At 39.2% G+C, this 12,737-nt stretch overlaps 1 protein-coding gene across 1 annotated transcript; it reads left to right on the plus strand.

Annotated features, from left to right (window-relative positions):
• Positions 1-2,179: 2,179 nt before the first annotated feature.
• On the plus strand, positions 2,180-12,163 carry LOC308681000 (transmembrane protein 272-like). Its single transcript, XM_081349523.1, has 5 exons — positions 2,180-2,195; positions 8,414-8,482; positions 8,571-8,621; positions 8,713-8,919; positions 11,116-12,163. Exons 2-5 carry the CDS (start codon positions 8,419-8,421, stop codon positions 11,307-11,309), a joined length of 516 nt encoding a protein of 171 aa, XP_081205649.1. The 5' UTR covers positions 2,180-2,195; positions 8,414-8,418; the 3' UTR covers positions 11,310-12,163.
• Positions 12,164-12,737: the final 574 nt, after the last annotated feature.

Here is a 12,737-nt window from a genome sequence, read left to right on the forward strand (position 1 = left end):
AGGGAACGTTCTCTTACAATTTATATACATTTAGGGACAGGAACCAAAACTTGTGATGAGACAGGTTTAGGAACCTGTTCTAGACTGAGAGTGTTGCCAATCCTAATCCACTCAGTATATCTATTCAAATGCTGAGACTCGAGTACAGGACTGGCAGGACTCTCTTGCTAAAACACGAACTCCAAGAGCCATTAAGAGTTTCAGTAATCTTACAATTACAGAAAACAGGACTGGCCGGAGTCTCTTGCTAGAAACTCTGATAATCATCATTTATACATAACCTTAACGTGCTAAATTCAATGTAAACCTAAATTAAGAATTTAATAAATTTGTAATACAACACAGCCCAATCAAAACTCCTGGTTTACAGAGCCTTTGTCCTCCCCATCCTGCAGTATGCAGTAGAGTCATGGACCACCTACAGCCATGGAACAATACCATCAAAGATCCTTACGAAAGATTCTGAGGATCAGCTGGGAGGACAGACGCACCAACATCAGCGTCCTGGAGGAAGCCAACATGAGACGTCTGTGCATCACCACTACAATAATGCAGTACCAACGTCGACGGACAAGCCATGTCATCCGCATATCCAATACACGTCTTCCCAAACAGATACTGTACTCCCAGCTGAAGGAAGGTCGTCGAGCCACGGGAGGGCAAAAGAAACATTACAAGGACAATATCAAGGCCATTCTGAAGAAATTCCATTACTAATCGACCAACTGGGAACACATCGCACTGGATTGAAGCTCCTTTAAGAAATCCGTGCATGAAGGTGAACGATGACCACTTTCCCCAGCCAACACTGCACCAAAGTATGTAGATATTGGCCTCTACAGCCATCTGAAGACCCACAAGTAGACCCAATGGAGAGGACAGTCTTACTCACCTCGAGTGACCAGCAATGATGATGATGGATGAGTCAACAAGGCAAAAGCAATGAAACTGTTTTATAGTTATTTTATATTTAAAAGAATAGTGTTATGGGAAGCGTGTGTAGATAATCCACAAAGAGAGAGATGCATGACGCAGAACGAACAGGAACCATTAAGCATAACACACAAGAATATAACATTAACATAGGACAAGGATCTGAGGAAAACTAGGTTTAAAAAAGGGAAGATAATCAACAGAACAGGGAACAGATGAGTAACTTAATCATAAACCATTAGAAACAAACAAGGAGCTAGAACTCAGGCCTTGTCCACACTAATATCTTTTCATTTGAAAACGCATATTTTTTTCTCCATTTTGGCCTTGCGTTCACACTGAGACAGCGTTTTTATTAATGAAAACAAAGCTTTTTGAAAACACTCTCCAATGGGGATAACTTTGAAAACGCCGTTTTTGCGGTGTAGTGACAATCTTTTGGAAGCCAATCTTTTGGAAACCGCTAGCGTGGACGGAGAGCGTTTTCAAATCTATCCGGATTAACGTAGACGTAGGCTCAGGCAAACGAGAACATGGAAAACAAAATAAAACACAATGAAATTGAACATAACCCTTACCTTACACATAGTTCACCCAAAGATGAAAACTGTCATCGTTTACATTTTACCCATAGTTTACATTTTCATGTCGTTCCAAGCATGTACGACTTTTTTCTGTGGAACATAACATAAGATATTTTTTAGCAATGTCTCAGTGGGGTTTTTGTCCATGCGATCCAGTGTTGTTTTGGATTCCACTGACTTTCATTTTATGGGCAAAAAAACTGTTGAAACTTTCAAAATCTTTTAGTCTTCTCTCAAGTAAATGTATGTTGTTTAGATTTAGTTTTGCTATATTGGAAAATGTTAATTAAGAAAGTGACTACCCATAGCTGCTCGTCAAAAATTGGATGGCAAACAAGAATGACAAGAGTTTGAATGATTTTGACCATCTAGATGTGAATCACTTAAACCAGATCTACAAAGGCCGGTCTATCTATCTTTGAGTCACCTATTCTATCTTTGAGGTAAGAGGCCAACCACTGCTTATTGAATACATTCCAGCATACTGCTCTTCATGTTTGTCATTTTGTTCACACAGCAAAAACCAGTTTATCTTGAAATGTTACTGTAAAAAGAAAAAAGAAAAAGGATGTTGAAAGCTTCTAAACCAGAGAGTATAAAACCCCATGAAGAATTGTCTCAGGCTGTTTCTAATCCCGGAGTGTGTCAGGTAAAGACTTTCCAGAACCAGACCTTCAGGTAAGCATTTTTGAGCAAAGTATCACTTATGTGTACAATATGTCCGTCAGTGTATTATTTACAGACTCACACAAAATCGTATTTGTTAATGTAGTGGAATTAAATTGATCAATAGTCAAGTCAAGTCAAGTTTATTTATATAGCGCTTTTCACAACACAGGTTGTATCAAAGCAGCTTCACAGTAATAAATTAGAACAATACATCAATGTTTGTTTCTAGTGGAACGTCTACGTTCGGTAATGCTGATCAATAGTATCGTTGATTGATTAATTCAATTAAATATCCCCAAATATCCCCAACTGAGCAAGCCAAAGGCAACAGTGGCAAGGAACCGAAAAACTCCATCAGGTGACCTAATGGAGAAAAAAAAAAAAACCTTGGGAGAACCCGGGCTCAGTCGGGGGCCAGTTCTCCTCTGGCGTTTATGAACTAGAGGTCGGATTTAACTGTAGGATTAAAAGTATTATATGAATGCCTGGCTGAAGAGATGCGTCTTTAATCTAGTTTTAAACTGGGAGAGCGAGTCTGAGCAACGAACAGTATCCGGAAGACTATTCCAGAGTTTTGGTGCTAAATGTGAAAATGCTCTCCCTCCTTTGGTGGATCTGGATATCCTAGGTATGACCAAAAGCCTCGAATTTAGTGACCTTAAAGAGCGCGATGGATTATAGGGCGATAGAAGATCGGTTAAATAGACTGGAGCTAAGCCGTTTAGGGCTTTATAAGTCAGTAGCAATACCTTGTAATTAATACGGGACTTTATAGGTAACCAATGTAGGGATGATAAAATCGGTGTTATATGATCATATTTTCTTGATCTAGTTAGAACTCTAGCGGCGGCATTTTGGACTAACTGTAGCTTGTTTATTAAGGATGCAGGACAACCGGCTAATAACGCATTACAGTAATCTAGTCTCGAGGTCATGAATGCATGAACTAACTTTTCTGCGTCAGAAACTGATAGCATATTACGTAGCTTAGCAATGTTTCTAAGGTGGAAAAAGGCTGTTCTTGTAACATATGAAATATGATTTTCAAAAGACAGGTTGCAGTCTAATATAACACCCAGGTCTTTTACTGTAGAGGATGAAGTAACAGGACATCCTACTATGTTAAAGTTGTATTGTGAGAGGTTTTGTGGGTGGTTTTTTGAACCGATAAGTAGTACCTCTGTCTTGTCTGGATTTAATAAAAGAAAATTATGCGTCATCCAATCTTTTATATCTTTAACACACTCTGTCAATTTGGATAATTTAGCGTTTTCATCTGGCCGTGATGAAATATAGATTTGAGTGTCATCAGCATAACAATGGAAACTAATTCCATGTTTCCTTATAATATTTCCAAGTGGTAGCATATATATTGAGAATAATAGAGGGCCTAACACAGATCCCTGCGGCACTCCATAGTTTACTGGAGTTATGATAGATTTTTCTCCATTTAAATAAACAAAATGGTAGCGGTCAGATAAATACGATCTAAACCAGCTTAATGCTTGTCCTTGAACACCAGTATAATTTTGTAGTCGATCTAAGAGTATTGTATGATCTATAGTATCGAACGCAGCACTAAGATCAAGTAAAACTAATATTGAGATACAGCCTTGGTCAGAAGCTAAAAGTAAATCATTTGTGATTTTAACGAGCGCAGTTTCAGTGCTATGATGCGGCCTGAATCCAGACTGAAACTTTTCATAGGTGTCATTTTCTTGTAAGAAAGAGCCCAGTTGAGCGGACACAACTTTTTCTAGTATTTTAGACATAAAAGGTAGATTTGAAATGGGTCTATAATTTACTAGATTATTCGGATCTAATTGTGGTTTCTTAATGAGAGGTTTTATAACTGCCAGTTTAAATGTTCTTGGAACATGACCTAAAGATAAAGACGAGTTAATAATATTGAGGAGAGGCTCTTCCACTACAGGTAACACTTCTTTCAATAGTTTAGTTGGTATGGGATCTAATAAACATGTTGTTGTTTTAGAGGAAATGATAAATTTATTTAACTCTTTTTGTTCTATAGTTGAAAAGCACTGTAATTGTTCTTGCGGCGTGATAATTGAGGCTGAATTATAAGGCGCGATTGAGGATTGAACGTTTACAATTGTGGTTCTGATGTTTTCTATTTTCTCAGTGAAGAACTTCATGAAATCATTACTACTAAACTGTAATGGAATACTTTGTTCAGGAGACATCTGTTTATTTGTTAGTCTCGCCACAGTGTTAAATAAGAACTTAGGATTGTTATGGTTGTTTTCTATTAGTTTGCGTAGATGCTCAGCCCTGGCCGCTTTTAGGGCCTTTTTATAACGTGACATACTGTCTTTCCATGCGATTCTAAAGACCTCTAAGTTGGTTTGTTTCCATTTACGCTCTAAATTACGGGTTTCTCTCTTTAGAACACGCGTAGTACTGTTGTACCATGGTGCTTTACTTTTCTCTCTGACCTTTTTTAATCTAATGGGCGCAACAATATCCAATGATCCAGAGAGAATGGTGCTCATAGTGCTAGTTAATTCCTCAAGTTCATCTGTTTGTTTGGGTTCACTGAGCAGCTGAGACAGATCCGATAAGCTGTTTGAAAAATTATCTATGGTGGATGGAAGGATTGTTCTGCCTAATCGATAACGCGGCGCAGCATGATATATTACAGGAGTACGTAATATGCAAGTTACCATGTAATGGTCAGTGACATCGTCACTTTGTGGAATGATATCTATATCGGTTGGATCGGTTCCATGTGATATAATTAAATCGAGTGTATGATTAAATCGATGAGTCGGTCCGGTAATGTTTTGCTTGACCCCAAAGGAGTTTAATAAATCTGTAAACGCAGCCCCTAACGCATCATTTTGATTATCTACATGGATATTAAAGTCTCCAACAATTAATGCTTTATCGAAGTTAACTAATAGGTCTGAGAGAAAATCTGCAAACTCTTAGGAAATCAGCGTAAGGCCCAGGCGGTCTATATACGGTAGCCAAGGCTAGAGATAATAGGGATGTTTTTCGAACATCTAAGAGCGTAACATTTAGTACAAGTACTTCAAATGAAATAAACTTATAACCCGTTTTCTGAGTAACATTGAGAAAATCTCTATAGATTGTTGCAACACCGCCGCCACGACCATTCAGACGGAGCTCGTGCTTATAGGAGTATCCTGATGGAGTATACTCATTTAAACCGAAATAATCATTTGGTTTAAGCCAGGTTTCAGTAAGGCAAAGTACATCGAAGCTATTATCTGTGACTATTTCATTTACAATAACTGCCTTAGGTGTGAGTGATCTAATGTTTAGAAGACCTAGCTTTAAAAATTGTTTTTGATTACCAATAGCAACATTTTCTGGTTTAATAACAATTAGATTTTTTCTAGATCCTGCAGTAGATTTATGATTTGATCTCACTAAACGAGGAATAGACACAGTTTCTATGCAATGTTCTACACTATTTATATCAGTTAAATTGGTGCAGCAGAGACTATGATTTGGACTTTTGTTTACTAGTCAAAAGGTATTTAACATTTTGGAGATGTTATCTGACAGAAGATCCGATCCGAATCTGCTTGGGTGTAAGCCATCAGCACGGTAAAGCCTAGGACGCTCCCAAAACAGATTCCAATTATTTACAAAGAGAAGTTTCTGCTCATTGCACCATGACATTAACCATTCATTAAGCGCAAATAATCTACTAAACTTTTCATGACCTAGTCGATACGTGGGAAGCGGTCCTGACACAATAATCGTTATATCAGGCGATGTGCTGCGTACCGTATCGATCAGATTCCTGAAGTCTTTCTTCAAAACCTCTGTTTGGCGCAGTCTGATGTCGGCCCCTCCCGCGTGCAGGACAACAGTTCCGACGCGCTCGTTCAAAATCTCGGGAACGTGAGCAGCGATTTCAGAAACACGAGCACCAGGAAAGCAGTGACTATGCACCTTACTTTTATTTAACGTAGCGTGTACGTGTCGAACGATGGAATCGCCGATGATCACAGCATCGCGTTCTGTTTCGCGAAGAGGGGAGAAGCGGTTTTGTGTGGATATCTCGAAAACCGGGAGGGTCGGAGAGAGTTTTCTTGGTCTAGACCTGACTCGCGACTTCCGCTGCGGAAAAATCCAGGCTTCGTGATGGCATGTTGGAGCAGGCGCGGATTTATGGGTGGGCCTGGGTGGGCACGTGCCCACCCAGATTGACCGGTGGCCCACCCAATCAGATTAATAAAAACAATTTAAATTTTTAATCTTAATAATAATAATAATAATAATGAATTAATAAATAATTTTATTTTAATAGTTTCCTGAGGACATTTATGTACAATAGCTACGAAAAAAAGCTACAAAAGAAAAATATTATGTCGGCATATCACGTGTCAGTCCAGTGATGCTATCACGCAACACCACTCTCTACTTGCGACTCGCGTGACAGACAGATGAACTTCAGGTTTAAAGCAGCCGCGGAGGGCTGACTGACATGAGTACAAGGTAGTTAAATTCACTACCTACGTGTACCGATCTGCTATAGTTGACATATTTATCAGGCGTGCGTGTTACATAGGCGTAATTTGCGAGTGGGGCGGGTGGGACATGTCCCCACCACTTTTTAAAACATTTCGCGGCACGAATGTACCAATTCTACAAATAAACATCTCCAGTTAACCAGCAGAGCATTCATTTCGTTCGTTTGTTAAATAAGAGACGATCTAGCGCTGAAATGTGTTTTTTAAATCAAGTGATGAAAGTGCTTGTTGCCGCTGCGATCAGTGGCGCTGATACAGTGTTCTCTCGGGTGGCTCGCGCACACACCGCACTGTCTTGACTCGACGCGCGCTTCAATCCGTTGCGGATACTCTCTATTCGTTCTGGTGAAATCACACATCATAATGCACACGTGTCCCTCCTTGATATACAACCACTATTGAACATAATCAGTTTTGATGAAAAAAAAAAAAAAAAAAACTATGCTGGTGCGGACTAGATCCCACAACCTCTGACACTGTTGGCGAAAGTTCTACCACTGGACCATTTAGGTGTACGTTGTTTAAATAAGCGAATCTATGTATTTTACTCACACAACAAATCTATTATACAGCATATATTTGGCTACATCTCATTAAACGACAAATGTAGCATACTATTTAAATCGATGGACATCGTAATGTTATTGTACAATGTACATATATCTAATTTAGCAAAGTTACACCACTGGGCGTGTATATAAGCTTAAAAAACCGAGGCCCCCCCGTATATTCACCAGGCCCCCCTATTAATGACATTCTGTATCCGCCACTGTGTTGGAGCCGGAGTGAACGAGACCATGGCTGATCGCGACCTCGACGTTCGGGACCGATGTTGAGGAACGCACGGAGTAGACGAGGTCGGAGTCAGCGGGTTAGTAACATTAATCTCTGATTTGTGTGCCTCGGCACGTGATGTTTCGAGAGCCAAACGCCGGTCTATCAGCTCGGCTTTTCTTACTAAAAGGTCGTGGATCTGTTTCTCAACAGCTTCCAGCTCAGACTGCACCGCGTGCAGCTCAAATGTGTCCTCACCTGCACCAAAAGGTAGACTACTTACATTTGATATATTCGCCATTTTAACAGATGGACAGTAAGTTAAGTTAGCAACGACGCTACCAGTGGTGCTATCAATATTAATACTAATTTATGGCTTAAGTCTTGGATATAATCCGTCTTTTCAGTGGTACGGGTGTAGAGTAGACGCACGATAGGCGAAAAAATGTTTGTTTGTAACTTAAATGAGTGCGGAGAAGACGCGTTCAGCCGTGATCCACGGACGTAACCTATAAGAGTATCCAGCGTTGGATCACTAGGCTTGAGACGCGTCTACTCAACAATCCGCGTTATAACTATGAGGTGAGGAAAAGTAGAAAATGTTCGTTGTAAGTGAGTTTAAAGAGAAATCAAGAATTATAAATCAATCGATGGAGCTCCAAAGACAACAACGCGCTCAGACGCGACGCATGCGCATTCGAAACAGGAAGTTCAAAATCAATACTGCAGTTGTACTGTACAATATTTCAATATACTCAATGCTAACTCAAACCAATATTATCTTTACCCTTTACTTGATGTAAATTTTGTTAAGGAAACAGATAGATGATCATACAAATTATTGAAGTCATTAGAGCATAATGATTTTTTAACTGCTTTCACAGACTGCTAATGTTGGGTTGTGATGTTGTATGCTTTGTATAGGAACCATGGATCCAAAGCAAATGCTGAATTATGTGAAATCTCCTCCAAAAACTAATACAGCTTGCCTTGGTATGAGAGTTTTACAATTGTTACTTCTGCACTTAATGAACATAAAGTATACTGACTCCAGCTAATTTTGGACTGATTTGTATTTCAGTGATTTCAAAACTACTCTTACTGGCTATTCCCATTGCTCAGATTGCAATAGGTGCGTTGCAGTGAATGTGAGTACTGTGTTTTATTCCTTTCCCATACCTTCATTTATTTAAGGTGCTGTTGTGTTGCCTATATCATCACAGGTGCCGTTTATCTCAAAGACTGTCCCCAGCAGCACTATATCCCAGTCTATGTGCTGGTATGTGGAGTGTTTGGTTTTTTTCTGGCCTTGCTGTCTTGTCTTCCCTGCGCAAGGGAGACAGAGGAGGGAAATCATACTTCGCTCAGCCTCGCCTGCACTGTGTGGAACGCTCTGGTTTCTACCTTCTTGTTCTGCTGGCTGATCAGTGGTAAGATTGGGTGACGTATGTGGGAGGAAGAGGTCATTTAATGTGTTCATAGGTCTCTGAAAGCTTCTGTGCATCGTTCAGTTAATCCATTACAAAGACACTTGCCAAACAAATTCTGTGAATGGAAAACACTGTCAGTGTGCTTTTGTGTGTGGGTCTGCCTGAAATTTGGGTGTGAATATGAACTTTTGTTCTGTAAAATATCTCAGACAATGTCTGTTTAATAGGCTATGTTGCAAAAAAAAAAAAAAAACGATATTTCATTTTGAAATTATACAAATAATATTTAATTGTGTTTGTGGTGGGTTTTTTTTATAGATTTAAATTTTTACTTTAAAGGAATACTCCACTTTAAAATGAAAATTCTGTCATCATATACTCACCCTCATGTTGTTTCAAACCTGTATGAATTTCTGGTACCATTGACTTCCATAGTATTTATTTTTTCCTACTATGGAAGTCAATGGTACCAGAAACTGTCTGGTTTCTGACATTTTTCTAAATATCTTCCTTTCTGTTCAGTTTGAAACAACATGAGGGTGAGTAAATGATGACAGAGTTTCCATTTTAAAGTGGAGTATCCCTTTAACAATTAAAGTCTTTAACAAAGACTTTAACAATTAACATGAATTAACTTAAAGGGGCTATATGTAAGAATGTTCATGTCTTAATCGCTTTTTTATATTTATTGCCAATGTGTGAATATCTTGTAACAAAACTTAGAAAACGAGACCTTCCCCAACTTTCAAGGTTGTCTATGAAACCTGTGTACTGATTTTTATGTGAAGGACTCGCGAGGTTTTTCCCGGGGAAATCAAAATGGATGTGACGTTTACGCTCCCGAGAGCCTCTCTTCCGTTCAATGACAGATGAAGCAAATGCTTATACAATGTTCAGGATAATGCAGAAAGAGCCATTCTGTACTGTAATATCAATGTGTCATTCAAAGAAAAGTGATTCATTCAAACTATAGTCTCACAATACCAGATCTATATAGTCTATTGCAGGGGTCGGCAAGTAACTTTGGCCGCGGGCCAATTTTTTTTTTAGCCAGTAGATGGCGGGCCAGCTACACGGAGTAGGCCTATGGATACAAATTAAATACTCTTAATGAATACTCGTAACGTCTACATTGCATATATCAATGAAATCATTTTAAACAGATCAAGTATTATTGTGGTAACATATTACAGCCATTTTAATAAAGGTGTGAATAGCAATCATGCCTCATTCGCTTACAGTCCGACTTTTGAACTTTATTCCTTTTTTATTATTATTATTTATTTGGGACACACACATACACACCTGTTTAAGGAGGTCTGCGCGGGACTGTTTTTTTCGTCCCGCTCCCACAAAGTTCTATTCAGCAAACGCTTAAAATACACTTTGTGGTCACCCGCTTTATTTCCCGAACTGACGGTCCGCAAAATTAAGATCTTGTTTCCAGAATCTCACATTCAAATGTCTCTAACAGAAAGAGAGAGATTAAGTAGCCTATAACAATTATAAATGCTATACAAAAATTGTGTTTGGATTGATGCCGGGATCAATGCCGGGTTGGGGACCTAGTAACATTGCCGTGTTCAGTCCCGGAACGCGCGCTGTGTGAACAAAAGCCGTAATAATGCCGTGTCGTAGCGATGACGCTGAAGCCGGGATCGATCGCCAGCTGTGAAACGGTACGTAGGCTAATGTGCAAGTTTACGATCGAATCAGAGAAAAAAAATGCGCAAGCGTGGTTTCTTGAGAGAGAAATCGCAGCGCATAAGCAAAGACACTGCTGAGACATTACAAGTCACATCGATGTCACGTGTCTTTACGGGATTTTTACGGGTTGTGTGTGAACGCATTCTCTGATTCCGGAAAATCACTGGCAGTGTGAATGAACCAAAATCAAACGAACCCGGGTCAAATCCGTGTATTTTCCGGAATCTCTGTGTGAAAGTGGCTATAGTCAACTGAAGTCAGGTTGCCTTTATTTATTGTGCTTTATACAACTGCGATTGTTTCAAAGCATCTTCACAGTATTATAGTTACAAAATGATGCCAAATTCATCACATCATAAATCTAAAATAAATTGTTAAACAGGTTAAACAGGGATCTAACAGGATCAGTGAAGCCTGTTTCATCAAATAGCCAACGTCATTAAATCGTAATCTAAAATAAATTGTATTTTTTTTTTTTTTTTTTTACAGGCAGTGTGTGGATTTACTCTATTTACCCTCCTAACTACAACCAAACCGTGGCTGGAGATCCCTACTGTAATAAGACCCTCTACTTGTTTGCATTCTGGACCACCACTCTGGGATACATTCTGTTAGGGTTGGGGCTGTTGATCGGATGCTGTTTTTGTATCTGTACTTGCATTTGTGGAATAGCAAAAGGTTAGCAAAAACTGTGGGTCATCTTAAAGGTGCAGTAAGCGACTAAGAAACACTGTTGATATTTGAAATCAGCCCAAACAATCACACCCCTCCCTTCATTGCTCCGCACCTAAAATGCACTAACACGCAATGTAAGAGAGGATGTCCCTTTCTCATAGCGTCTCCAGCGCTGGAAAGCTAAAATGCACTAACACGCAATGTAAGAGAGGATGTCCCTTTCTCATAGCGTCTCCAGCACTGGAAAGTGGCGTCTCCAGCGCTGGAAAGCTTTTCTAATATTAACGCGGGTCCTAAAGCTCTTGGCTGATCATAACACTTCTTTCCCAGTGATATTCCTCTGAGCTTTCCTCTTTTGTAATGTCTCTCAGCCATCTCTCTTTCTACAGTCTTTCTTCAAATCTCCCTCTTCCTCACTCTCTCTCCTCCCCCATCATGAGTGGACACGCCCCCTACTGCTGATTGGCTCACTCTCTCTCTCTTCCCCAATCATGAGTGGACACGCCCCCTACTTTAGACTGGCTCTCTCTCTCTCTCCTCCCCCATCATGAGTTGACACGCCCCCTACTGCTGATTGGCTCTTTCTCTCTCTCTCTCTCTCTCTCTCTCTCTCTCTCTCTCTCTCTCTCTCTCTCTCTCTCTCCTCCCCCATCATGATTGGACATGCCCTCTGCTGCTGGTTGGCTACAAGTGTGTTGTGCTGCTTGGTCCGATCCACTTTCTCAGAAATTGCTTACTGCACCTTTAATGGATATTGATGACAGGGTTCTTAATGGTTTGGGGAATAATATTCAATATTCAATTATAAATATTGAATTGTATTGGGAACATTGTAAGAATTGACAGTAAAGAGAATGAATGTTATTGTCTTTTTTTGCTTACAAATGAATGGTGATTTTAAATAATAATAATAATCTAAAATTAAATCTCCTTAATTCCTTAATAACTATTTTGAAACAGGATATTCTTTGAGCTACTAGTTTCAACCAAGCAACATCATCTTTATAAAACTATATTTTAGCCACCCACGCAGAAAGTGTTTTTTTATTATTCTGTTCAATTTTACAAAAATAACATGGAAATAATCAGAGAGAAAGAGTGGTTAAAACAAATATGTGAAAAATGCATTGCAGTTTCAGTTCAACAGTTATGACTTATGTGCAGAGCTTTATTTTCATAAAAGAATCCAGACACTCACCCACCTGACATCAAACCAGAAGAAAATGAACATAATTGCACAGAACTGCATTACAAACCAACAAGACTCAATCAACTGTCTTTAAACAACTGAACAGGGAATGAATAACAAGTGAACTCAATGGAGAGCGAGAAACAGTTCAATATACAAGGAGACAATGACCTCTGGCGTTCAGGCAGTGACGAATTATTTCATATATGTTGTTTTTTAATATTCAAAAAGAAAGCATTTTGTAATT

This window comes from Scardinius erythrophthalmus (genome assembly GCF_964197995.2).
Source record: "Scardinius erythrophthalmus genome assembly, chromosome: 2".
NCBI classification, from domain to species: Eukaryota; Metazoa; Chordata; class Actinopteri; order Cypriniformes; family Leuciscidae; genus Scardinius; species Scardinius erythrophthalmus.

Bases quoted from the DNA above. Each gene is read 5' to 3' on its own strand.
- LOC308681000 (XM_081349523.1), top strand. From the start codon at position 8,419: ATGGATCCAAAGCAAATGCTGAATTATGTGAAATCTCCTCCAAAAACT. The intron at 8,622-8,712 runs GTGCGTTGCAGT...ATATCATCACAG, and splicing joins CATTGCTCAGATTGCAATAG to GTGCCGTTTATCTCAAAGAC. The intron at 8,920-11,115 runs GTAAGATTGGGT...TTTTTTTTACAG, and splicing joins GTTCTGCTGGCTGATCAGTG to GCAGTGTGTGGATTTACTCT.